We start from the raw sequence: 24,807 nt of genomic DNA, 5'->3' as shown, positions 1-24,807 counted from the left end.
GCATTTTTTCCCCTTTCTTCAGTCAGCTCTATCATATTTGAAATTTTCTCTGGTACCACTACAGATGGAAAAATCAGTTCTTTAGTCAGATGCCATATCTATCACACATATTTAGAAGCACAGGACAGCTTTTAAAATACATCCTAACACTTAAATTATAAGTTTCTCTTATGTTTATATGCTAAAAAGATTACATGTATAATAAAAGGGCAAATGATCATTAAATATCAGGAAATACTGCATCTCATTTCACTAAACATAATAAATCATCCTTTAAGATATCACCCATTCTTACAATGGTGTAGACAAGCTAGGTTATCATCAGTATAGACAAGCTAGCTCATCATCGCCATTGCCAACATTTAAGTTCCAATTTACCATTATAAAATGTGTCAATCACTGAGAAATAAGAAAGTCTTTCGAAGGCGTTTATTATATTGATTTGTTGAGGATGTCTCAAGATATTAAAGGAGTATTTTACATGTGCAAATACATATAGGCATGTATACCTACTGTTTTACAAAGTTTTATATATATGCATATTGTACCACCATAGAGGGGATAAGTTAGTAAAACTTTAAAAACTGATATAACAGCGAATTAAATCTACTTTGTAGAAAATATGGAGGAATACTAAGGAATTTAATATCAGCAAACATGTTCCCTTTGAAACAGCAAATTAGATGTGCAGGAGGATTTTGGTCACACTTCAAAGAATAATGTGCGGAGATGGAGAGCTATTCTGTTTACTCTTGCTCTCACCGGTGAGGCTTCTCCATGTTAAACAGGTTTTTGATTACTTCAAAGTATGTTTGAAGTCCTCACTCTGTGTAGCTCATGCACAAAGACAAATATTCTTCCAAATTTGTGCAACGAATATTGCTGCACGTTATAGTTATAAGAAGAACCTGCAGTCTCCTATTTAATACTGAGTTAATGCCGCTTTGCTTTAGCTACGACAGTGAAGGTCGTCTGACAAATGTTACGTTTCCCACCGGAGTGGTCACGAACCTGCACGGGGACATGGACAAGGCCATCACAGTGGACATCGAGTCATCCAGCCGAGAAGAAGATGTCAGCATCACTTCGAATCTGTCCTCAATCGATTCTTTCTACACCATGGTTCAAGGTACACGCAAAAGCACAATTTTAAACTGATAGTTTTAAAATACCACTAGTGCCCAGATACAATGTGGCAACCCCCATTCCCTAAGATGAACCAGAAAAGGGGAGGTGAAAACAAATCTCTGGAGATATTGGTGAAGGAATCTAGAATGTACAATGTACATGTAACATTTATTTAGTTATAGATTTTTTTTTCAAAATAGCATAATGTATAAGATAATCTGTCAGCCAATAGGGATAGTGTCTGTTTCCATTCCCATTTAATAAAGCAAGTTAATTCCAACTCTTCACACGCATCACCTGACCATTGCTGAGCCATCTAACACGGATTCCAGAGCGTGTCCTTGTACTGCCCTCCACGTACAGTAGTTTGAGACACAGAACTTCCTGAATCTGGGTGTATGATGCAAGATTTGTGTCTTCACATGATGGACATTTTAGTCCAATTTCCAAGTACTCATATAGGGGATATCTGGACTGTTTTCTCATTCCATCTATAGGCATATGTATCCAATGCCACCATAATGAAACTTCCTGCCATATTCCTTCTTAAACTAATCTTGAAAAGGCCTGTTTGCAATGACGTTTACAATTGTGAGGTCACAACTCTAAGAATAATGAATGACTAAATCTGTGTTCTTTTTTTTTTTTTTTTTACCAGTTCCATCAAGTCATCTCTATAATCATCTAAAACTGATAGTGTTTGAATTCGTTTGTTCCCCTAATGGTCCTGTATTATTCCAAAACTCGAAATCAAGATAGTAGTCTACAATACAAGAGGGTTTGTTGTACAAAATATAAAATGGCTTTCTTTTTTAAAGTCAGTTTCAGGGGGAATATCACTTTATATTTTTGATATTCAAGATATAGATACTAATCCTTTCAAAGGAACTTTGACAAAAGATCTAGGGACAGATGTAGGGGAGGGAAGTCTTCTAAGCCCCTGGAGGTGGGCACACCAGCCTCCTAAAACACCATATTTGACTCTTTACAAAGTATTTATCGAATGCACATCCCACGGAGCCTGAGCCCTCATGTCATCAGGCAAATGGGAAAAAGAAATCTATTAAATTAGAGAAGGACTTTAAATTCCCTTAAAGTTTGCCTTTAATATTAACCCAAACCTCTGACGGCATGAAATGCCAGAAATCAAAATTGTTTCGTTATTTTCTAAAAGAACATCATTAATTACGTACTCCTTATGTCTAATCAGCATTTTAGAAGTTTATATCGTCTTTCACTGTACAACCAGCCAAGTGTTTAATCCATACCTAGGAGTTCATGTTTTATGCTTCTTGTTTTTTTAGATCAGTTGAGAAACAGCTACCAGATCGGCTACGACGGCTCCCTTCGGATCATCTACGCCAGTGGTCTGGACTCACATTACCAGACGGAGCCACATGTCTTGGCTGGCACAGCTAATCCAACAGTTGCCAAAAGAAACATGACTCTTCCTGGTGAGAACGGTCAAAATCTGGTGGAATGGAGATTCCGAAAAGAGCAAGCCCAGGGGAAAGTGAATGTCTTCGGTCGAAAGCTCCGGGTAAGTGCGTGCGGGAGAGCAGCAGATGGCCGCAGCCCCCTGTGTCTGCAGGTGGCCCCTGCACCCTCCCCTGCCTGCACTGTGAGGGCCACACTCCGGAGGGGTCAGCGTCCTACCGCAGAGCCTGAGTGGCAGCCAGTTATCGCGCCATTAAGATTGCTTGGGATAAAAGCCACTCATTTGAGAGCATGTTTTCCTCAGTGCATCTATGATTAAAAATCAATTCTCCTGGGAAATTAGAAAATTGCATATAGCATAATCCTAAGTAGCCAGGATTCCTATTTTACTCATATTATCTTAATAATCTTATGCTTTTCCTTTGCCTATTCAGTTAGGATTGATGGCTTCTTAATGTGAAGATGGGATAAGAATTGGTTTAAATACAGAAAATTTTCCAGAAGCATAAATATGTGTATTGAAAGAGATAGGCTGGCCATTGAAAGGTGAATTCATTCTCTACCTTCTCAGTATTTTAAAACTACAGTTTGGGTACATAGAAGAGTATGAACTTCAGCACCTAACTGCTGCCTCTTCTCTATTGATGGAAAACTCCAATTTATATTACTTTTATGAGAAATGCAATATTTCTGATTATGCTAGTGTAATTGAGCTTTGCAAAATGTTCTCTGCGATTCCTTGTTATATATTTTTTTAAATCCATCTCACATTATGGGCCAGATATATCGAGGCATGTGAGGCAAGCTGTGATTTATGATAGCTATTTGGTAAAGACAACATAGATTAAATACTGAAACAAATTGCAAAAAACCACCTTTGGCCACTATAAACTGAACCTGATTCATTCTTTCTATTAGTAAGCAAATTTTAGTTTATCAGATAAATATAGATTAATTCTTCCCAACATTACTTTCCTTGCCATTTTAAAAAAAATTACTGAAAATGAAGGAGAAAGAACAAAACATGGGGCTCACTGACAGTGTCCATTTTTCTGCACCCAAAATGATTAAATTATTACCCTAACTGGCCAACATTATTAACCTTGGCAATCCTTCAGGATAAGAAAACAGCTACTAAATAATGTCTCTGGCTAGAGAGATGAAGTTAAAAAAACAATCAGTGGATCCAGTATAGACTCTGTCTAACTTACAGGTTATATTCTGATTCTGGTTCAATTACAAAACAGGTGTTTGGGACTCTAAATATATGGTCTTCTGGGGCCAATGCCATGTGCTCCCCCTCACCCCATTGCAGGCTATGGGAGCAAGACACCCTGGTTCCAGTCCCACGCGGGTCCGTCCGGCAGGCTGCAGCCGGGGAGGCCGGGGGGGGAGGTCAGCTTGCAAGAGGGCTGAGAAGAAAAGGCAGCAGGGCACCAGCGGGAGAATGAGATTGGGGTGAATAAAGCGATGGACAAGAAAACTCGCTCCCAACATCTTCCAGGTCACTTTCGTGGGGTCATGGTGATGGTCATGGTCATGGTCTATCGCCAAAGTGAACTCCAGCTCCTCCCTTTTCCTCTGCTGAACCTAGGAGGCTGCCACCGCCTGAAGCCATGTTTGCTGCCTCTACTTGCAGCTGCTTCCCAGGGCCCCAGCTGCGGGGGCCATCGCACACAGAAAGCGGTTCACAGGCTGATCCCTGAAGCAGTGTGTGCACACGCACACACACACTCTGTGTCACACTTCTTCTCAGACATGGGACTTCATCAAAAGACACAACGACACTGCTCACATTTGTGCTCCTCACTCTGCATACCAAAGAACACACAGCACTTAACTCGAATTTTTAAAACTACGTGTTACAGGCCGGGCGCGGTGGCTCACACCTGTAATCCTAGCACTCTAGGAGGCCTAGGAGAGCAGATTGCTCAAGGTCAAGAGTTCAAAACCAGCCTGAGCAAGAGCGAGACGCCGTCTCTACTATAAATAGAAAGAAATTAATCGGCCAATTAATATATAGAGAAAAAATTAGCCAGGCATGGTGGCGCATGCCTGTAGTCCCAGCTACTCGGGAGGCTGAAGCAGTAGGATTGCTTGAGCCCAGGAGTTTGAGGTTGCTGTGAGCCAGGCTGACGCCATGGCACTCACTCTAGCCTGGGCAACAAAGTAAGACTCTGTCTCAAAAAAAAAACATACTATGTGTTCTAGATCAGGCTCCACTTTTTACCAATAGTAAACCTTATGGGAAAATCCTAACATGTCTGAATATCAGTTCCCTTATCTATATCATGATATCTATATTATGACATAGATAATATAATATCTAGATAATGTCACATTATGATATAGATATGATATATATAGCTATATCACAGATCAATGAAATTTACCCTATCCTGCCTCTCTGTTTCACACAACTGTTACAAGAATCGAGTGAGACAATGTGGAAGTAGTTTGGAAATCCAAGGCGTGGTTATACATTCCCTAACCCCAACCCAGATCCTTGCAAACACTGGGCATTTCCACTCACACAGCTGACAGTAAGGAGAGAGCTGTTTAGCTTGCTGGGTAGGAGAACATCAGTGGAGAGAGGCTTGAGTGGGAAATGCTTGGTCCAGAAACTGACCACGTAACTTATGGGCTGCTGTTCTTTGAGAAAAGTTATATTTAAGCATATCCTGTTTTTCCTTGTAACACTGCCTTTCAAGACATAAAAGTCAGTTAGGTAGGGTAGAGAAGAAGAGAGGAAACCCAATCTTAAGTCTCTGGTTCTTGGCCTGATCCTAAATGAAGAAAATACCTCACTCTTAAGGGAGAAGGAGACCAGGACACACAGGCACAGGTGTTAGTTTCTTTCTAAATGGCAGAACCACAATGCCTCAGCAAGACATTTCAGAAAATAAACTATTTAAAATGGCCTGTGCAGTCCCCCTGAAAGGAGATTTCCAGCTGATATGTTTGATTGCTCTCACAGAGACAATGCCAAGATCGCAAGGGAGGGTTTCTTCCTTTCAAGATAAGATTGGATGTGCCAGCTCTGACTGCTAATTTCATTCCTCTGTGGATTCTAAGAGAAATTCTGGGAAGAAAGTGATGATAGGAAAATCTGGTTTAAGGACTGAGCCTGGAGTCTGCCAAAACGGGAGCGGCAGGAGGGGAGGGAGACCTGGGCCCACCGAGGCCGGCAGGGTCAGCCCGGAGAGCCCCCCACGCCCGCTCCACCCTTTCTGGAGACAGAGGACGTCTGCTCTCCTACCATGCATTGTTTCCTAGCAGAAACTTCTCTTCATTTTTAAGTTATTGACCTAGATTTAGCTGTGAGCCTGTCACACGGTGGACACTCAAATATTTATCCAATAAATGAAAGAATGAGGAAAGCCAAGCTTACAATATGGATTCTCTCTATTTCACTGCACCTGGATCTTCCGAAGACAGGGGCTCTATGAATAGCACGCCCTTGCAAATGTGTCACTGCTGTAAACAAACCTAACATTAGATATAACAATAAACAGAGATAACAGAGATAACACTATTATGTGTACATAAAATAGAGTAAAAAGTTAAAAAGGCAGGGAGTAGAAAAGGAAAAATTATATATGAAACTAGCAGCGTGAAAAGCATTTTTGTGAAGCGGTGCATTGGCAGAGAAGGGCCTGGATGCAGCAGGAGGTGACAAGCACATGAAAGTGTCGCAGAGATGAGGGGCAGCACAGCAGGGTAAAGACGAGACAATTCCATAACTTACCGGTTTGCAGCTACATTTAAAAAAAAAAAAAAAAAAAAGGATCTACATACATAGCAGTTGCTTGTCTTTGTCTTATAATATCTGGTAAATATTGCCAGTTATTATTTTTTTTTATCAGGGCTGGACTTTAGAACCAGCCTTCAATCAGTTACAAAAGATTGTCATGGTGTTCTAACAATAAAACTCATCTCCTAGCGCTGCCTAGAATTCAGAGGCTTAAAGGAAAAACTGTAGTAAATCATTTAAAAAAGAAATTCTCAAAATTTGAAAGCCAAACGTGTGTTTAAAGGCATACATAAACACGATAGCATATTTCCATCTCATTATGCCAGTCACATTTGCGTGATGGCCTATTTCTCACTTTCGGCGGAGCGGCACGGCCTAGAGTGGGATGGCACAAGGCAGCTGGCACTCGCGGACGGGGGCGGAGATACAACACAACCTGTAGTGAGCTGGTGCTCTAACGGGGACGCAAAGGAGTCCCAGTACTGTATGCTGGGCAGCAAGCTGGTCCTTCCTCCATCACTTCCCTCCATGACATCTCGAGTAAGTGAGGCATAAGCAGACGTGCCGGCTCCTCTCCACGGGGAAGACTGTTGCATGTCACTATGCCACAGTTTTCCAAGCATTGCAGAGGGAAAGTTATAGCTGCCCCCCTTCCAGCATCAAAGGGCTGGTGGGATTAATTACAATCATGCTGGACAGGATCTTAGAAAATGGAGATTTTCTGTACTTACTTAAAAGAAATACTGTGTATCACAAAAGAATTCGTGGTGATCTCTTATCCGTATACAACATTTGGATTCATTTTTTTTTTTTTTTTTTTTTTTTGAGACAGAGTCTCGCTTTGTTGCCCAGGCTAGAGTGAGTGCCATGGCATCAGCCTAGCTCACAGCAACCTCAAACTCCTGGGCTCAAGCGATCCTCCTGCCTCAGCCTCCCGAGTAGCTGGGACTACAGGCATGCGCCACCATGCCCGGCTAATTTTTTCTATATATATTAGTTGGCCAATTAATTTTTCTATTTATAGTAGAGACGGGGTCTCGCTCTTGCTCAGGTTGGTTTCGAACTCCTGAACTCAAACGATCCGCCCGGCTCGGCCTCCCAGAGAGCTAGGATTACAGGCGTGAGCCACCGCGCCCGGCCTGGATTCATTTTTATATAGCTGGAGGTATAGTAATGATAAGACACAAACTTTTTCATCTTTACATTAACTGTTCGATTTAACTTGATATTTTTATAATGATTAAAAGATTTATTAAAAGCCCACTGGGGCATAGAATAATGCTGGTGCTTTATGGCCGTTAAAAACAACAACAAAAAAGATTGACAAGTCACCCTGACTTCATAACGGTGTAGTGAATCGGGACCACGTCCTGCAACAGGCATTCCCTGACTGCGGTGCTCTCTTTACCATACCCACAGGACAGGGCCCAGGTATGTGTGGAAAGGAGAAAAAATTACTTGCTGTCAGTGGCCTTTGAAATTTTATATATTGAATAACAGTGGCTGGTGCCTGGAAATGATAGGAATGGTTAAAGCCTTGGCTTGGGTTGGGAATTTGGGGGAGAACATGGCCACGTTCTACGTCTTTCCTTCTCCCTTCAGTTTGAGCCTGTAAGAAAGGCACTGTATACAGTGTTTGTCTGAATAAAAAGAAAAATTGAAACTTCTACCCAGATGTTTGGCCACAGAGTGCTTCTAGATGCTTCCACAGGGTGGCATGTTGGTGTGCGACTCACACAGTGGCAACAGTAATGACTGCATTTGACTTTCGTCCGGATGTTCCCGTGTTGTGCAGCCACACTCACAGAGCAAAGAGGCGAATCAGAAGCCAGCAGTAGCAAGGTGTCGGCAGCAACGAGGCTGGGCTCCGGACCTGTCTCCCTGCCCTTCTGCCCACAGCAACAGATAGTGCCCGGCCCGCAGTGCAGATTTCTTACACTCTAACCAGAGGAAATATGGCTGAGATAAAGGAAAGCAGTGAAGAATTGAAATGCAAATTGGAATGAATGCAAAGCGAAAGACAGATGGGGCAATGATGTGGGCAGCTTTGTCCATGGAAACTACACAGTCGTCTTTCAAGGTTATTTGAAACCTGGAATAACCTAAGGAAGAAAAAAGAAAGGCAAAGCTAAACATTCAGGGTTGTTTTTTTTTTCCTTTTAAAATACAATTGGAGAAACCCAAGACCTAAGAAAACCATTTAAATTGTGCAAAAACCTCTTCTTCAGGCGTCAAAAAATGAAGTGCAAATATAAGCTGAAGAATCAAGTTCTTCTGCCAGTTATCAAGTGAATTTGATATCAAGTCTTTCTACAGACTTTAAAAAATAGATGTGTAACGTTAGCTAGTAGCTTCCTTCCAGGGAACACGAACCAAGCATTCTGCAAAGCTAAACTCGCCGTGAAGTTTCACAAAATTCACATGAGGCGGGGAGCAAGTACTGCGCAGACACTTCCGCACGGGAAAATGGAAGCTCCGAAAGCCGGCAGCTGGCCGGTCAGCATCACATGACAGCCACGGAGAGACAGAGCCTGAGGGACCCAGTCCAGCCTCTGTATTTACAGCCGGGCAAAACAGCATCAGAGAGGTGGAAAACCGGAAGTCATGCTGCCCCGCGGCCCTATCCGGTGTGAAGTTCAGGCTTTTTGACTCCCACGGTCCTTCCCAACACGCGCCCTGGCCCGCTGCATCTGCTGCCGTAAGTGCTGTGGGGTTTCCACATCAGCTGGGTCTGAAAGGACAGGACTGAAAAATGAAGATCTCCTGATTTATACCCAGGGCTCTGCCCTTCTCATTTTCTGTAAGTGATTTCTGGGTGTTACACCTTCAGTATCACTTCTTTTTATCTTAGAGTGTTACCTTTCTGTGGACGTCACAGCACCCTTTTTGAACAGCTAATTGGAGAAGTTTAAGCTTAAGGAGTATTTTTGCACGGGATGTATTTAATGATAGAATGCAAAAAAGTTAGCTTTATCTCACATTTTACGCAGATATACATGCATATTATGTATGTATATATACATATATTTACATACATAAACAGATGTGAGTGGGATATATATATACTTGATCAGCTTGAACTGTCGATTCTGAAGGTTCTGGCAAGGACATGGTTATGTAAAATTAAGATCTTCCCATTTAATTTTTAACAATCCAAAGAGTTAATGAGCATTTTAGAATGTACAAGCCACCACCCCTTCCAAGGTGCTACGGAAGACCAAAGAATGAACAGGTCATGCTCTGTGCCCGTCAGAGGTTCACAGTCTGCAAACACTGTAGACTGTTTGGAAAATAGAATCTAACGGGGGCCACATTTCCACCGCAATAACGGATGCTGGTTTGCGTGTGCCTTGGGTCACAGATGAACAGCCAGATTTCCTCAAAGATTCCGGACACGGCACCTAGCCACACAGAGACCTTAGTACAACAGCATGGCACTGGATTTGTAAATTAACTACAATGTTCAGACTAGGTATATGTGGTGATAAAGGACACTAAAGTCCCTGCCAGCTAACCAGATCTTATCAAGAGAAAAAGACATTCTAAAAAATTGCGGCATTTCAGCACTGAGCTAAAAGCAATGATCCTGTTTGTAACCTGCTGCTATTTAAACTCATTAATAATTTACAGTAATGTGGGTTCCAACTTCCTCTTAACTGCTCTTCAAAGGGTTAGAGTCACATTTACCACTGTGTTTTATTTAATGTAGCCATGATTAATTTACTAAGCAGTTATTTTCTAGTGTCTTATTGGGGGAGGAGCTTTGAGTCATTTACATGTTTATCACCTTTAGATCTTTGGAACAAACTTTAAAGCAAATACGTGTTGGTATTTTCTTATCAACTGTTTTAGTTTACAACATTTAATTGTAAAGGTTTTGAACAAATGCCAGGCTATCTTTCTGCTTAATAAAACCTTTTAAAGGAGCAGTTAATCTACTGCCTTGCACTTGTACCCAAGAAGTTGCTAAATTAATTTACTGACAAAGAGATCAATCATCATAAATGGTGTTTAAACAATACCGGGGACTCGGAAGAGTAATAAGTGACTAGTGTTGGAATAGCATGATTTATTTTATCATCTCGTTGGTGTTGTAACAGGTTAATGGCAGAAACCTCCTTTCAGTTGACTTTGATCGAACAACAAAGACAGAAAAGATCTATGATGACCACCGTAAATTTCTTCTGAGGATCGCCTATGACACATCCGGGCACCCGACTCTCTGGCTGCCGAGCAGCAAGCTGATGGCCGTCAACGTCACCTACTCATCCACAGGCCAAATTGCCAGCATCCAGCGGGGCACCACCAGCGAAAAAGTAGATTATGACGGACAGGGGAGGATCGTATCTCGGGTCTTTGCTGATGGTAAAACATGGAGTTATACATACTTGGAAAAGGTATGCTATGCCTGCCCACTGAGGTTAAAAAATAAGGAAGGAATGATTAGCATTTTCCAGCAATCACCCAGAGCACTATGGGAGGAAAAAATAGTGGCACACAACCAAGTTCCATTTATTATTCTAAGTATCAATACGGAAGTCACACTGGTACAGCAGTGATGAATTTCTGCATTAGCCAAGTAGTTTCTCGTTAGTTAAGTTCTACTATCCAAGGCCCTTTTAAGTGATTTATGCTGTAAACAAACAAGCACTAACACTGTCCACCTGCCAGGCTTATACATTGACAACATTCGCAAATTAGACCTTGAGCATGTAAGTCACTTGTAAATAATTTCCGTGCTAGCTCTTTCGTTTATGAAAGAGCCTTACATTAGCACAGTTAAAGCTGTCAGTTTCATGTTGCTCCTGGCAGAGCTTCAACGTAATCTTAGAAAGCATGTAGATCCTATTTGTGCATTATTAACCAAAAGAGGTTATTTTCTTAGAAAGCCACACTTTCAGGTACTCTGTGGCATCTCTCCTTTCTTCTGCATGTAGAAGCAAGCATCCTAGCTTAGGCGTTTTCCCTTCCTTAAGAACTACGCACGATTGTAAGAATGGAGACTTAAGAGTTCCACATGTGCAAAATGCTAAGTTGTACGATGTGCAGCTTTGGGTATTGTCCGGGGTCAGAGGGAATGAACGTGAAAGAAAAGGAAGAAAGAAAAGTCAATCTCCCTATAATTCCTTTCTTAAAAAAATATAATCCACCAAAGAGCATATTCATAGGATCTTTCATTTGCCTTTGAGACAAACACACTAGAAAATGACTCAGTTTTGAGTTCTGATACATCTCCCACCTCTCAAAGCACTCCACCACCAATACACAGACGCACACTCTTAACAGTTGCTGCCCCCACCCTCCGTACAGCACAAGCCGCGCAGAGTAACTTCTGTCACCCGAACAAATCACATCCACATCATTGCTGTGCTCACCTCGCACAGTCTTGTCCATCAGCAGAGGTGCTCTACGGAACGCCTGGGTCCAAACCCAAGCCCCCACACTTGGGCCATCCCATCTGATGCTAGGAGGCCTAGACCCAGGCTGCTCTTCCTGAGAACCTGTTTCAGACCCAAAGCTCACTGTAGGATGTGACTTCTCTTCAGGCTGTTTCCCAGCTGACACTTGCAGCCCGGACCCTCCTGGCCACTCTGTCCCCTTACACAGTCTCCATTTCTGCCCTCCTTGGAAGAGACTGACCCTTTAGACGATGGACTGTGCCTTTTAGGTGACAAGCTCCCTCCATGCTAATCATCCCCCTCTCTGGGTGGCCATTGAGCTGGTTATTTATTGAGAGACCACAGAGTGAGGCCCCCACAAACATACCTTTGTGGGAACAAGTCCTAACCCCTAACAAATATTTCACCCTCCAACTTAACAAGCCCAAGGCAATGTCTCCAAGTGGGAGAGGGTCATTGCTTCATTCTGGAGCAGTTTTCCCAATTTAGATTAAATATATTATAGGGGAAAGTAACAGAAATATACATACTCATGCCCTAAAAATTGACTGAAACGATCAAAATGTGACTGAAAAAATGTTTAAAAGGAGCCAGGAGCATATCCCTGACAAGGGCCGTTGTGACAAAATGACAAAGGCAGTCGACAAGGTCACCTTCATGCACCAATGAGGATCAGAAAAACCAGCAAGTCCTTTCCCGTTGTCTTTCCCAAATCCCTAAAATCCACTCAAACTATTTCCATTTCCTTGCTAAGATAGACACACTAACCCAAAACTTATTCATAGCAGAACAAGTAATATTTTACTAACTATCGTCAAATATGATATTAAATGATTGCAAAACTAGGTGCTAGAACTTGGTGAATTCAGCAATAGTCCAAGCCTTCCTTGGAAGATGCAAACTATTAGGTACCACTCTCAAGACACTCACTACACAACCTGAATGCAAAATTTGCCCTAGATATCCCCATAGAAGAGATTCTACAGAAGCTTAAGTCATGCATAGAAGTCAGTCTCAGGAGGGCTCCCAGCCTAACCATCCTCCCTGTGCCACCATCATTCCATTTCGTGTAACAGAGGTGAGGGAAGCGTCCTCAGAGGAGGAGCTTCCCATGCCCTGTGTCACTGTAGAGTTTTACCTAACCAACCTGGGTCGACCTTCTCTCATGCTGATTGGCCTAATAAATCACTGTCATTTCTCTTTCTGCAATGGTTTACAAAACAGGCAGTGTTTATTTTTATTTCTATATTTATTCATTTCATAATTTAGCTCCAATGCAGTGTGCAGTCCAGAAACCATTCTTATAGCGTGTCAGTAAGGTACAAATCAGATTTGGTACTCACAAAAGGAAGTATCAGAATGTAAATTTTATTGTCAGTACAGATGCCTTGAAACAATTTGCCAAAAAAAAATTCAAATCCATATTTCTACTAAGGGGATTTACAGCTCTCATTCCCCATGTGATGATTAACCCAGCAGTGTTTGTTGACGTTGATGCTTTATGTATGCATCACCCATTTTGGGCTGATTTTATGTCTCTTCTTTATATTGGGAATGCTTTGCTCCTCCCCCAAATACACTGGAAATTTACACATGATTTGAATAGCCCTTCAATCAAATGAGGGGGGAAGCCACCTTACTAAATAATTGCTAATTATGGATAGGATTACATTTCCCATATGCTATTTTCTCCTTGAAATATTGTCTTTAAAGCAACTCTGTTCATGCTTGTATTACGACTTATCCAAAGCCATTGACAGTCTGCCGGCTGGCTGTGAATGCCTGCGAACAGAATGCTACAGTCATGACAGGCAGCACATTAGGAATCGAGACCCGCTCATTGCAGAACCACTCACAATTAAGCAAATTAGGCAGGGAATCGTTAACAACATATAAGGTCAGGGATAACTCAATTAAAATGAAAATCATTTTCTCAAATGGAATGTTTCTGTACATTTGTGGTCACCAAATCTGCTTTTTGCTTCCCCCATTCACAAACACTGGGTAACAAATATGTTCTCTCGTTACAGTCCATGGTTCTTCTGCTTCATAGCCAGCGGCAGTACATCTTCGAATATGACATGTGGGACCGCCTGTCTGCCATCACCATGCCCAGCGTGGCTCGCCACACCATGCAGACCATCAGATCCATCGGCTACTACCGCAACATATACAATCCCCCGGAAAGCAACGCCTCCATCATCACAGACTACAACGAGGAAGGGCTGCTCCTGCAAACCGCTTTCTTGGGCACAAGTCGAAGGGTCTTATTCAAATATAGAAGGCAGACCAGGCTCTCAGAAATTTTATATGATAGCACAAGAGTCAGTTTTACCTATGATGAAACAGCAGGAGTCCTAAAAACAGTAAACCTCCAGAGTGATGGTTTTATTTGCACCATTAGATACAGACAAATTGGCCCCCTGATTGACAGACAGATTTTCCGCTTTAGTGAAGATGGGATGGTAAATGCGAGATTTGACTATAGCTATGACAACAGCTTCCGAGTGACCAGCATGCAGGGTGTCATCAACGAAACCCCGCTGCCCATTGATCTTTACCAGTTTGATGACATTTCTGGCAAAGTTGAGCAGTTTGGAAAATTTGGAGTTATATATTATGATATTAACCAGATCATTTCCACAGCTGTCATGACTTACACGAAGCACTTTGATGCTCATGGCCGCATCAAGGAAATTCAGTATGAGATATTCAGGTCGCTCATGTACTGGATTACAATTCAATATGATAACATGGGTCGCGTAACCAAGAGAGAGATTAAAATAGGGCCTTTTGCCAACACCACCAAATATGCTTACGAATACGATGTTGATGGGCAGCTCCAAACAGTTTACCTGAATGAAAAGATCATGTGGCGGTACAACTATGATCTGAATGGAAACCTCCATTTACTGAACCCAAGTAACAGCGCACGCCTGACGCCTCTCCGCTACGATCTGCGAGACAGAATCACTCGACTGGGTGATGTTCAGTACCGGCTGGATGAAGATGGTTTCCTACGTCAAAGAGGCACAGAGATCTTTGAATATAGCTCCAAGGGGCTTCTGACTCGGGTTTACAGCAAAGGCAGCGGCTGGACAGTGATCTACCGTTACGACGGCCTGGGGAGGCGTGTTTCTAGCAAAACCAGCCTGGGACAGCACCTGCAGTTTTTTTATGCTGACCTAACTTATCCCACCAGGATTACTCACGTCTACAACCATTCGAGTTCAGAAATTACCTCCCTTTATTACGATCTCCAAGGACATCTCTTTGCCATGGAAATCAGTAGCGGGGATGAGTTCTACATTGCATCAGATAACACAGGGACACCGCTGGCTGTTTTCAGTAGCAATGGGCTTATGCTGAAACAGATTCAGTACACCGCATATGGTGAAATCTATTTTGACTCCAATATTGACTTTCAGCTGGTAATTGGATTTCATGGTGGCCTGTATGACCCACTCACCAAATTAATCCACTTTGGAGAAAGAGATTATGACATTTTGGCAGGGAGATGGACAACGCCTGACATAGAAATATGGAAAAGAATTGGGAAGGACCCAGCTCCTTTTAACCTGTATATGTTTAGGAATAACAACCCTGCAAGCAAAATCCATGATGTGAAAGACTACATCACAGGTAAGTGTGTGTTTTTGCTTTCCAAGTGCCTAATTACTGTAATCATTAGATTAATCCACAAAATATCTGGAATTGCTTTTGTGTTAAACTTTATAGTTGGCTCATGCAAAATCAAATCAAACGCCTCACCTTTTAAGTGTATTTATTTCTCTATGGAACCACAGAGAAACCACAAAAGGAAAATGAGACAGTTACTTCCTATTCTGCCTGCCAATACCCAAGGCCACAAGTTTTTGAAATCTAACCATTTAAAGAAGAGAATTGACATGGGCAAGCAAACATGAATTCAGAGTCCCAAAATTAGAATTCCAATCCCGGCCCCTCTCCTACAAGCTGTGTGTCTCTATAGGCAAGTCACATAGTGCTTACTAGTTTTAGTTTCCTACACTATAAAATGTGGATAATAATGCCAACCTTATGGCATAAAATATAAGAATACATGAAATTCTACATTAAACAGTAACTAACTACCTTTACAAGTGTGCAACGTTGGGTTTTTTTTATACATGTATAAAGTTCTCGTGGAGATAATCAGTGTGAAACACAACACAGTGTGACACACCATTTCATCCCTGGCAAGTGTTTAATTCCCTCTTCACGACCCCTCACCTCAGGACAATATGGAGCAGTTTCTCCCCATCAGTTTCTTAGCCAATGGATCCTGTGTCTGGTCTCACTTCTTCTATCTTCTTATCCCATTGTCCTCATTGCCATTTAGTGCAACTTTTGCATAATGACTCTACTAACAGGCACACTAATTTTTCCATCAATATAGGATAATTGTCAAGGTATAGATTTAAGATCTTTCCAAGTTTAGTGCATGTTGTTTTAGTTTTGCAAGATGTAAAACATCAGATCCCACTTCTGCCACCACAGAACCAGCTGGATGTAAAACCGACATAAGGTCCTTGCAAGCACTTTAGTGAGCTTTACCCAACCTCCACTCCCAAGAATTCTGAATCCTCCTGCTTCCACCTTCCATTCCTGATTTACACTGCCATAATTAACCTCTCTGCTGCATTCATGTTTCTTGGAGGAAGTTTCTTTTCTGTTTTTTGTTGTTGTTGGTTGGTTTGGTTTGGCTTAAGGTTTTTGTTTTTCTTGGCTTGTTAGGTGCTCCTTCAGGCTGCCTCTTTTCTAGCTCAGTATTTGAGGCATACTGAGATGTCTGTTCCCTCGGTTCTCAAAACAGCTCTCAACATGTGGCCTCTCTTCATTTCATATCTGCTTCCTATCGTTCCAGACTGCCTAAAGCATTTCATATCTCTCTTCCGTGTGAACCAACTGAAAGTCCCTTCTTTCAGCATCCTTATTCAGTCATACCCTTATAGTATTGTCATTTTGGGTTTTTCAGTACACATCTGCATTCAAATCCCATTATCTTGGTAGTGCTTTTCAATACTTAAGGCCCTCTGATTTTCACTGTTATGCAGACATTGTTCAGAGTAAGAGAATTTTTGCCCCCGGGACTCTGACATTTGGGAGAAATACTTTACCCCAAAATATAAGATTGCCCCTACACACACAATCTTGTCTACACTCGTACAAAGAAAAATGGGTCACTTTCCATCCTATGTGAACAACTTGGGACTTTTCTTTCCCCACCATCCCACTTAAAAGGAGAATATCACTGGTTTTACAGCCATATGCTGCCTGGACAAAGGACCTGCCAGCCTGGCATTGAGGTGAGAGTTTGTGCCCTAGAGAAGGAAATGGGAAACCAGTGGCTCTCCATCATCCTGACAAGCAGTTTACCACTGGTTATTTAAGGGGTGTTGACAGGGGCTGACTGAAAGGCTGGAAAGCCCACAGCTCCTGAATTCATCCTCTCCTAGCAACGTGGACTGCAGGGAATGCCATAGCAGCATTTTCTGAAAAACATCAAAAGAGAGATGGAACAGCATAAAATATATTAGGTGGAATGCAATTTCAAATTTTCCAGCAATGTGCTTAATATATAAAATAATCTACACCCAACTGTACTCATAAAGCTGCAAGCCTGCTGAGTAGTTCTATAACATTATAACCTCCAGAATAGAATAAAAGCCTTATTCTGAGCTTAATGGCTTTTGGAGTCACATGGCAATATTTTAAAATACCATTTTAAAGGTTTCCAGGTTTGCTCCCCAAAAAGTTTGTCTCCACCTGTGCACAGTGAGCCTTTGAAGTCACAACTGATGGTAATCAGGACTTCTGTGCCCTTGGCCAGTTGTGCCAGCTTTCAGCATTCATCTTTGATTAAGAATCAGCCGTTGATTTTAATACTCTCAATTTAGGGTTTTTATTAATAGAAAATGGGTTGTGGAAGTCCACATATCCTTGGGCAATCACTTTTGAAAGCTAATAACACACAACTTCTATTTGAGACCAGCCTTTACTAACTACAAAAACACATCCCATTTGTTTTCTACAACTGCATCTCTTTCATGCCGCTGCGCAGTGTTATTACCCCTTTTATCACTATTACCAGCACAGGATGCAACTTAGCAGGAATGACAGCTCATCCGGTCTGTGTGTCTAGTATTTTGCATTTTTTGTAGCACTGGCCATAGTTCTGCTATGAAGGTTATTGTCCTCAGGTCTAAAAATATAGAGAGTAGGTTTTGAATTGTAGGATGAAGGCAAACATGTGCTCTTTTTGAGATTATTATTTGTGAAATTGGGGTTTTTTAAGGTAAGAATTTAAATTAATGAATTAGCACAAAATAAACTCTAACACCTTTCATTCTGAACACTCTTCTCCTAGATGTTAACAGCTGGCTGGTGACATTTGGATTCCATCTGCACAATGCTATTCCTGGATTCCCTGTTCCCAAATTTGATTTAACGGAACCTTCTTACGAACTTGTGAAGAGTCAGCAGTGGGATGATATACCGGTAAGAAACAAAAAGAAAAGCTATGAAAAGGTGATATATGGCTTACTTGTCTTATTTACCCATATTGAATCACACTCCTCTTGTGAAAACTATACCAAAGATGGTTGTTAATTTTTTTACTCTTTTAGGGAAGAAAAATACCACTTCCTCTGCATTTCTGTTCAACAAACCAGGGGCTTGTTAAACAGGCTTAAATGTGGTTTTAGTGATGCTAATAAAAACACAGAAAAACATTATCAAAAAGTAACAAAATGCAGAAGCTCACTTTTGAGTGCTGGGTTTCTACGGAGAATCCCATGAAAGCACATTTATGGCACTTGAAACTCAAAGGCAAAAATGCAATAAACATGAGGACAGGGGGTTCATATTACAAATGAGCAGCCCACAAACAATGCCATGAAGTTCACCTTCTTTAAAATATTAACAGTGTTTGATGGGAAAAGATTAAAAATAAAAATAAACATTCTCTGGTAAGACTCTACCTATAACCAGGTGGGGTTTATAGAATTTTCCTGAGAATAACAGATGGAGAGGCCTGTAACTGTTATGAGAAATAAAAGAAAAGAAATATAATAGAAAATTGCAAAGTCAAAGCTGCCATTTCAGAAAGTGGCACTTTTAATTCCCACCATTCAGAGATTGTAAAGAAATGTACCACAGAACACCAGAATTTCTAACTTAAAGCAAGAATAATTAGAGGTCAAGAAATTGGGTTACCGCATAATGATAAGAAGGAGAAGAGAGTGCAGAGTTTCTTAAATTAATGCCCCCCCCAGCAATTTCCTGTTATTTCAATGACTACAAAGAGAAAAGGCAAATCATGATTAACACACACACACCCTATACAATACCAATACCACTGTTTTCTGTTACATGTTTCATACTTAACATAAAAGCAATTCCTTTTTCAGATGCTGCAAATACAGCCATGTGCTGCATAGCAGTGTTTTAGTCAACAAGTGCATATGCAATGGTGATCCCATAAGATTATAATACCGTATTTTTATTGCACCTTTAGATACACAAGTGTTTAGATACACAAATATTCACCATTGTGTTATAACTGCCTACAGTAGTCAGTCACATGCTGTACAGGTTTGTAGCCCAAGAGCAACAGGCTGTACCATAGAGCCCAGGTGTGTGGCAGGCGGTGCCATGTAGGTTTGTGTGAGCGCACTCTGTGATGGCTGCACAACAAAATGGCTTTAAGATGCATTTCTCAGAACGTCTCCATGTCATCAAGCAGCGCGTGACTATATGTCCATACTGATAAAGTGCTGTGAAGACACATTGACATTTCCCAATGCATTTGAACGTGCACATCCAAATTCTGTATGACTTTCCAGCATGTCTGAAAACACTTAAGTCTAACTGTACAAATGGACTTGCCAACTTTTTTCCTAGGCAGCCTTTAAACATGGTTCAAGTTCTCTGTCCAGAGAAGCACATCATAAAGACAGCTTAGGGAATCTCTGGCAGAGACACTGAGGCTGCCCCAAGTGCAGAAAAACAACTGTTTCTTTCATTGCTGCACATGAAACAGATGTTTCTATTTGGGAGACACTGGCCAAACATCTGGTAGTATAAGAAATGTCTGCGTTAAGCTGCCCTCAATTTAAAAGATTTACCAATGTAGACTGTCCACTGTCCCCAAGTCTGCAAAAAAATAGTTTTCCTAAAGTGATAAATACTCGTCCCTGTACATTTCAGTTCTGCCATTACACTGCCAATCCTGAGCTGAAAACTGTTCACAGGGATGAGGGACGCAGTTGACTTAAAGTTAAAGCACAAGCATTTCAAAGCATATGAAGTGGGACCCAGTGATGGGCCCTGAGCAGCCCAGCCTTTCAGATCCTTCTCTGGGTTTGGTTCTTTCGCCTCGGCCTCCTGCTGGGACAGGGAACCCGATACGCTGCGTTCCCCACGTGGAGCAGGCCTGGGAAGAGAGCATCTAGGAACTGTACAAGAAAAGCTAAAAACATGAATATTCTGCCCACATTAGAAACTTTAGAAAGCTTTTAAGAAATACGTGATAGAGCTCAGCCTTTTTATGTTTCCAAACCCATTTGGATCACCTTGAGGGGAAGGGATCTTGAGTGCATTCCTCCACCCAGGGTTGGGCAGGCTTTCATCTCTGAGGCACCAGTGGAGGCTTTAATCCCTGCCTCGGCGTCTCCACCGCCCCCCCACCCCCCATTCTCTGGTCAGCCGCCAGGAAGCCTGGCTGGGGCTACAGCCGTTCTTTCACGCGTTGCCCGTTGTGTTTTGCCTTCCAGCCCATTTTTGGAGTCCAGCAGCAAGTGGCGAGGCAAGCCAAGGCCTTCCTGTCGCTGGGGCGGATGGCGGAGGTGCAGGTGAGCCGGCGCAGGGCGGGCGGCGAGCAGTCGTGGCTGTGGTTCGCCACCGTCAAGTCGCTCATCGGCAAGGGCGTCATGCTGGCCGTGAGCCAGGGCCGCGTGCAGACCAACGTGCTCAACATCGCCAACGAGGACTGCATCAAGGTGGCGGCGGTGCTCAACAACGCCTTCTACCTGGAGAACCTGCACTTCACCATCGAGGGCAAGGACACGCACTACTTCATCAAGACCACCACGCCCGAGAGCGACCTGGGCACGCTGCGGCTGACGAGCGGCCGCAAGGCGCTGGAGAACGGCATCAACGTGACGGTGTCGCAGTCCACCACGGTGGTGAACGGCAGGACGCGCAGGTTCGCCGACGTGGAGATGCAGTTCGGCGCGCTGGCGCTGCACGTGCGCTACGGCATGACGCTGGACGAGGAGAAGGCGCGCATCCTGGAGCAGGCGCGGCAGCGCGCGCTCGCCCGGGCCTGGGCGCGCGAGCAGCAGCGCGTGCGCGACGGCGAGGAGGGCGCGCGCCTCTGGACGGAGGGCGAGAAGCGGCAGCTGCTGAGCGCCGGCAAGGTGCAGGGCTACGACGGGTACTACGTACTCTCGGTGGAGCAGTACCCCGAGCTGGCCGACAGCGCCAACAACATCCAGTTCCTCCGACAAAGCGAGATCGGCAAGAGGTAACGCCTGGGCCGCGCCGTCCTCGCCGCGGGGACACCGGACTGGCCGGCCGCGGTCGCCTCGCCTCGCCGGGCCGGACACGCCGCTCTGCTCAGCTCGTCCTGTAGCACAATCCGAATTGGACTCTCCGACGAGGAAGAGCCTTCTGGGAGAACGATACTTGCTATTAGAAAAAAACAAAACAGAACCACACAAACAAAAAACAAAAGACCACTTTTTTCTGAATGACCTTAAAGGTGATCGGCTTTAAAGAATATGTTTACATATGCATATCGCTGCACTCAGTTGGACCGAAAGTAGTAAAAGAAAAAATAATAATAATAATAATGAAAGAAAGGAAAAAAGGCCTCAAAATTTTGCTCCGGGCCGTCTGTTCCTTCGAAACACTGTATTTAAGGTAAAAAAAAATGCACACAGTGTTTCCAAATATTACCGAATTGTCGACCTTTGCTTACAAGAAGCAGTCACTCTGCATAGGATGTGATATGTATCTCTGTTCATTTTAAAATGTGGGGGAAAATTGTTGTTTATAGACAACCCAACTGCTTTCCCTGTGCAGCTTTGTAAAAGGACATTGGCACAGTGACTTCTGCTTCGGCGGGGATTTAATAACGGATTTTACAACGCTAACGTGGTTTGCCATGGGGCAAAACTGGCAACTAGAATCCTTGTCACTGATAAGCAAAGGAAATCCTGATTTTTTTTGTAAATTATGTGAGACAAGTTGTTTATGGATTTTTATATGAATTACAATTTACTGTACATCAAATATTAGTCTCAGAGGAGTTAATTTATGTAAAGTGTTTAAAAAGTTTATACTTAAAAATAAAATGATAAAAACATGTGAACCGTGTGATTTTTTTAAAAGGATTGCACCTTTTGTTATCTGTTATAGCTGTACAGTATAAATTATTATATTGTAGAGATATAACAACTTATGCCTATAATGTCCAGAAGTGTTAATATTTTTGTATTAGGTTGAAAAAAATGTGCAACTTTCTATCACTAGATGGATAGGTCAGTGCAATCCTATGTGGGTGGCCAATCAGAGAACTGCTCCTTTCTCTTCCTTCTCTTATTCATCACACCAGTGTCCTCAAGCATTATCAACTACGGGCACAGTAGAAAACTTAGAAAACTACAGCTGGTGGAATCTAAGGGAAGATATGAAAAAACAGGGAGGGAGGGGTTTCCTGGCCCACTCTCAACCCTGAAAGTCCGTGGGGAGTCGAAAGAATTAACCCTGGGGTTTTTACTATTACTGTTACCCTTCTTGAAGCTCCATCTCCTGATGGAGGCGAGACGACATCAGAGGCCCAGGAAACATTTCTGAGGAGGGAAGGCTCTGATGAAGTCGTGACTGTAAGCACGTGTCTTAAGGTCTAGGAAAGACAGCCGAAACCCAGCAGTGGGCAGCAGCCAGGAGGAGCCGGGTCACTCTGCTAGTCTTGGGTTTGGACCCTCGGGTCACCAAGAGGGGCAAAAAAGGGAGACAAAAGCTCCTTCTTGTAAGCCCACATGACCAAACCACCTTGGTTGCTGGTTTGAATGGCAGCCTCTGCTCTGTCTCGGGGAAGCCGGGTGGCAGATCCAGCTGGAAGTGAACTGACAGCCGTGCCCTGCTGCACACGTGCGTGCTGCGGGAACGAGCCCAGCCGCCATCTGCACTTCTGTGTCGGCTCAGCCGCTCTGACAAGTCTCTTTCGTGAGCACTAAATTCAGCCACAAAAATATTTTTAGAAAATATCTCTCAGTTCATTGAGCTATAGTACACACTGTTTTCCTCTATGTATAATGGTGATAAAATATAGCAAGTGAACATGTCGTAAATATAAAGGTTCAAGTGATGTATTGAAAATAATTTTCTAACTGCTTTGTATGTATCACATACTCAAAATTGCACAGTAGGCGTGTTTATTAAACAGACTGGCTGGGAAAGTTTCAAAATAGCTACTGAATTTACAGTATCAGTGCTATTACTGTCTTTGTGTATTTGGTAGAGCATACCGAGTAATTAATCTTCTAATGAATGCTGATATTTTATTAGAATGAAAGCACAGATTAGCATTAATTTTTTTATCCTGGAAATCCTTTGGCAAGTATTATGAAGCCCAAATTTAGAAAACTATGAGATTTCAAACCACATAAACATGGCTCTGTTTTACATTTTATTTTTTAACTGTTAACTTAGGTATTTGCAGTTCTGTTCAATGGAACTTCTGCAGGACTGTATTTAGCATGCTGTAAGTACTTTTGGGTGAAATAGGCTCTGAGTCTAAATTCTCAGAAATGTTTCTGATGTATTGACCATGAAAAGCTTGTACCACATGACAGAAGTGAAATCATAGTCTTAACCCCTTCTCGACACGGACTGGTCTTTACACCAGCACCAACAAATGACAGATCTGGAGTATCTTCTGGTGCTTATTTTAGATGAAGTCAAATCAACCCAATTAGTGTCTTGTTAGTAGGTATAATGAGCCTATTTCTTTCTAAAAAGACTTGTGATCTGGACATGCTTTTACAAGAAATAGTGACCTTGGGGAATATGTAAACAAAAGACCTTTTTCTAAGAGTTGGGGGTGGGGGGTGGGTGACTGTATAATGAAAAGAATTAGCTTACAAAAAAGAAATTGATATTCAAAGTATTTTAGGCAAAGCCAGTCAAAATGCTTTCATGATATTTTGAGATGTAAATTTTGTCTGATTTGTATTGTTCTTTTCATTTGCCTTCTTAACTTTATATGTGACCTGAATTTTCCATAACTTGATGACTATAGATTGCATCTAGGCATTCCAATAAAAGCCAACCCAATGTGTGTGTGTTTATATATTTTTTCAAGTCTTGGGCTAGCCAGTATTGCCTTTGTGTTTAATGTGGAGGATGCAAGTAGATGCAGTAGTTGGGGTATTGATTCATCTGCAACTCAGCTGGTATTATCGTCTTTTTTTTTGTCCACTGGCCAGACTGCCAGCTCAGCAGAGTGAACTTCACAGGGGACTCTCCCATGGCCTACTTTAGAAAAACGTTAAATATACCCCTACAAAGCCAATCACTCTCACTGTAAAGAATAAAAAAAAAAAAAACACCCATTACTACTCGAGAGCAGGCCTCATTCCTGTGATCCTGGCAATAAGTGTGCTTAATTAAAACACTTGATTAGAATAATCAGTTTGGGCCTGATCGGCTCACGGCCTCCTGGAGATGTCTAAACCTAAATACAGACCGGCTGATTGGGGGATGCTTAGTTCAGCAATTCTGGGCTGGCAGGCCAGGGCTTTGATTTTAGTTGGAAAAGGCAGACTTCATCACACTTGCTTTGTAGTGACAACCTCAACTTGATAACATGTTGATCCAACAAGAATCAGGTCACTCCACTTGGCAAACTGGTCTATTTTCTTCTCCTTGAATTAGACTTTAACGTGCTCAAAACGGGAAATCTAGAAAAACGCAGGCGAATTACTACTTTCACTCTCTACACTCCTTTCCTTAAAAGCAACATCTGAACAAATGCAAAGAAAAACAGTATGGGTAAAAATT

At 42.4% G+C, this 24,807-nt stretch overlaps 1 protein-coding gene across 9 annotated transcripts in view; it reads left to right on the top strand.

Annotated features, from left to right (window-relative positions):
* Positions 1 to 21,360, top strand: part of TENM3 (teneurin transmembrane protein 3) — a 2,406,934-nt gene extending 2,385,574 nt beyond the window's left edge. For all 9 annotated transcript variants that reach the window (XM_076010707.1, XM_076010706.1, XM_076010703.1 and 6 more), the window contains 6 exons: positions 954 to 1,129; positions 2,433 to 2,668; positions 10,420 to 10,716; positions 13,749 to 15,360; positions 18,107 to 18,237; positions 20,514 to 21,360. In XM_076010707.1, coding sequence (XP_075866822.1) covers positions 954 to 1,129; positions 2,433 to 2,668; positions 10,420 to 10,716; positions 13,749 to 15,360; positions 18,107 to 18,237; positions 20,514 to 21,269 — 3,208 coding nt within the window. In that variant the 3' untranslated portion in view covers positions 21,270 to 21,360. The remainder of the gene's footprint in view (positions 1 to 953; positions 1,130 to 2,432; positions 2,669 to 10,419; positions 10,717 to 13,748; positions 15,361 to 18,106; positions 18,238 to 20,513) is intronic.
* Positions 21,361 to 24,807: the final 3,447 nt, after the last annotated feature.

This window comes from Microcebus murinus, chromosome 15 (genome assembly GCF_040939455.1).
Source record: "Microcebus murinus isolate Inina chromosome 15, M.murinus_Inina_mat1.0, whole genome shotgun sequence".
Taxonomy (NCBI): domain Eukaryota; kingdom Metazoa; phylum Chordata; class Mammalia; order Primates; family Cheirogaleidae; genus Microcebus; species Microcebus murinus.
The sequence above is the reverse complement of the archived record's forward strand: the minus strand, read 5'-3'. Positions and strand labels throughout refer to the sequence as shown.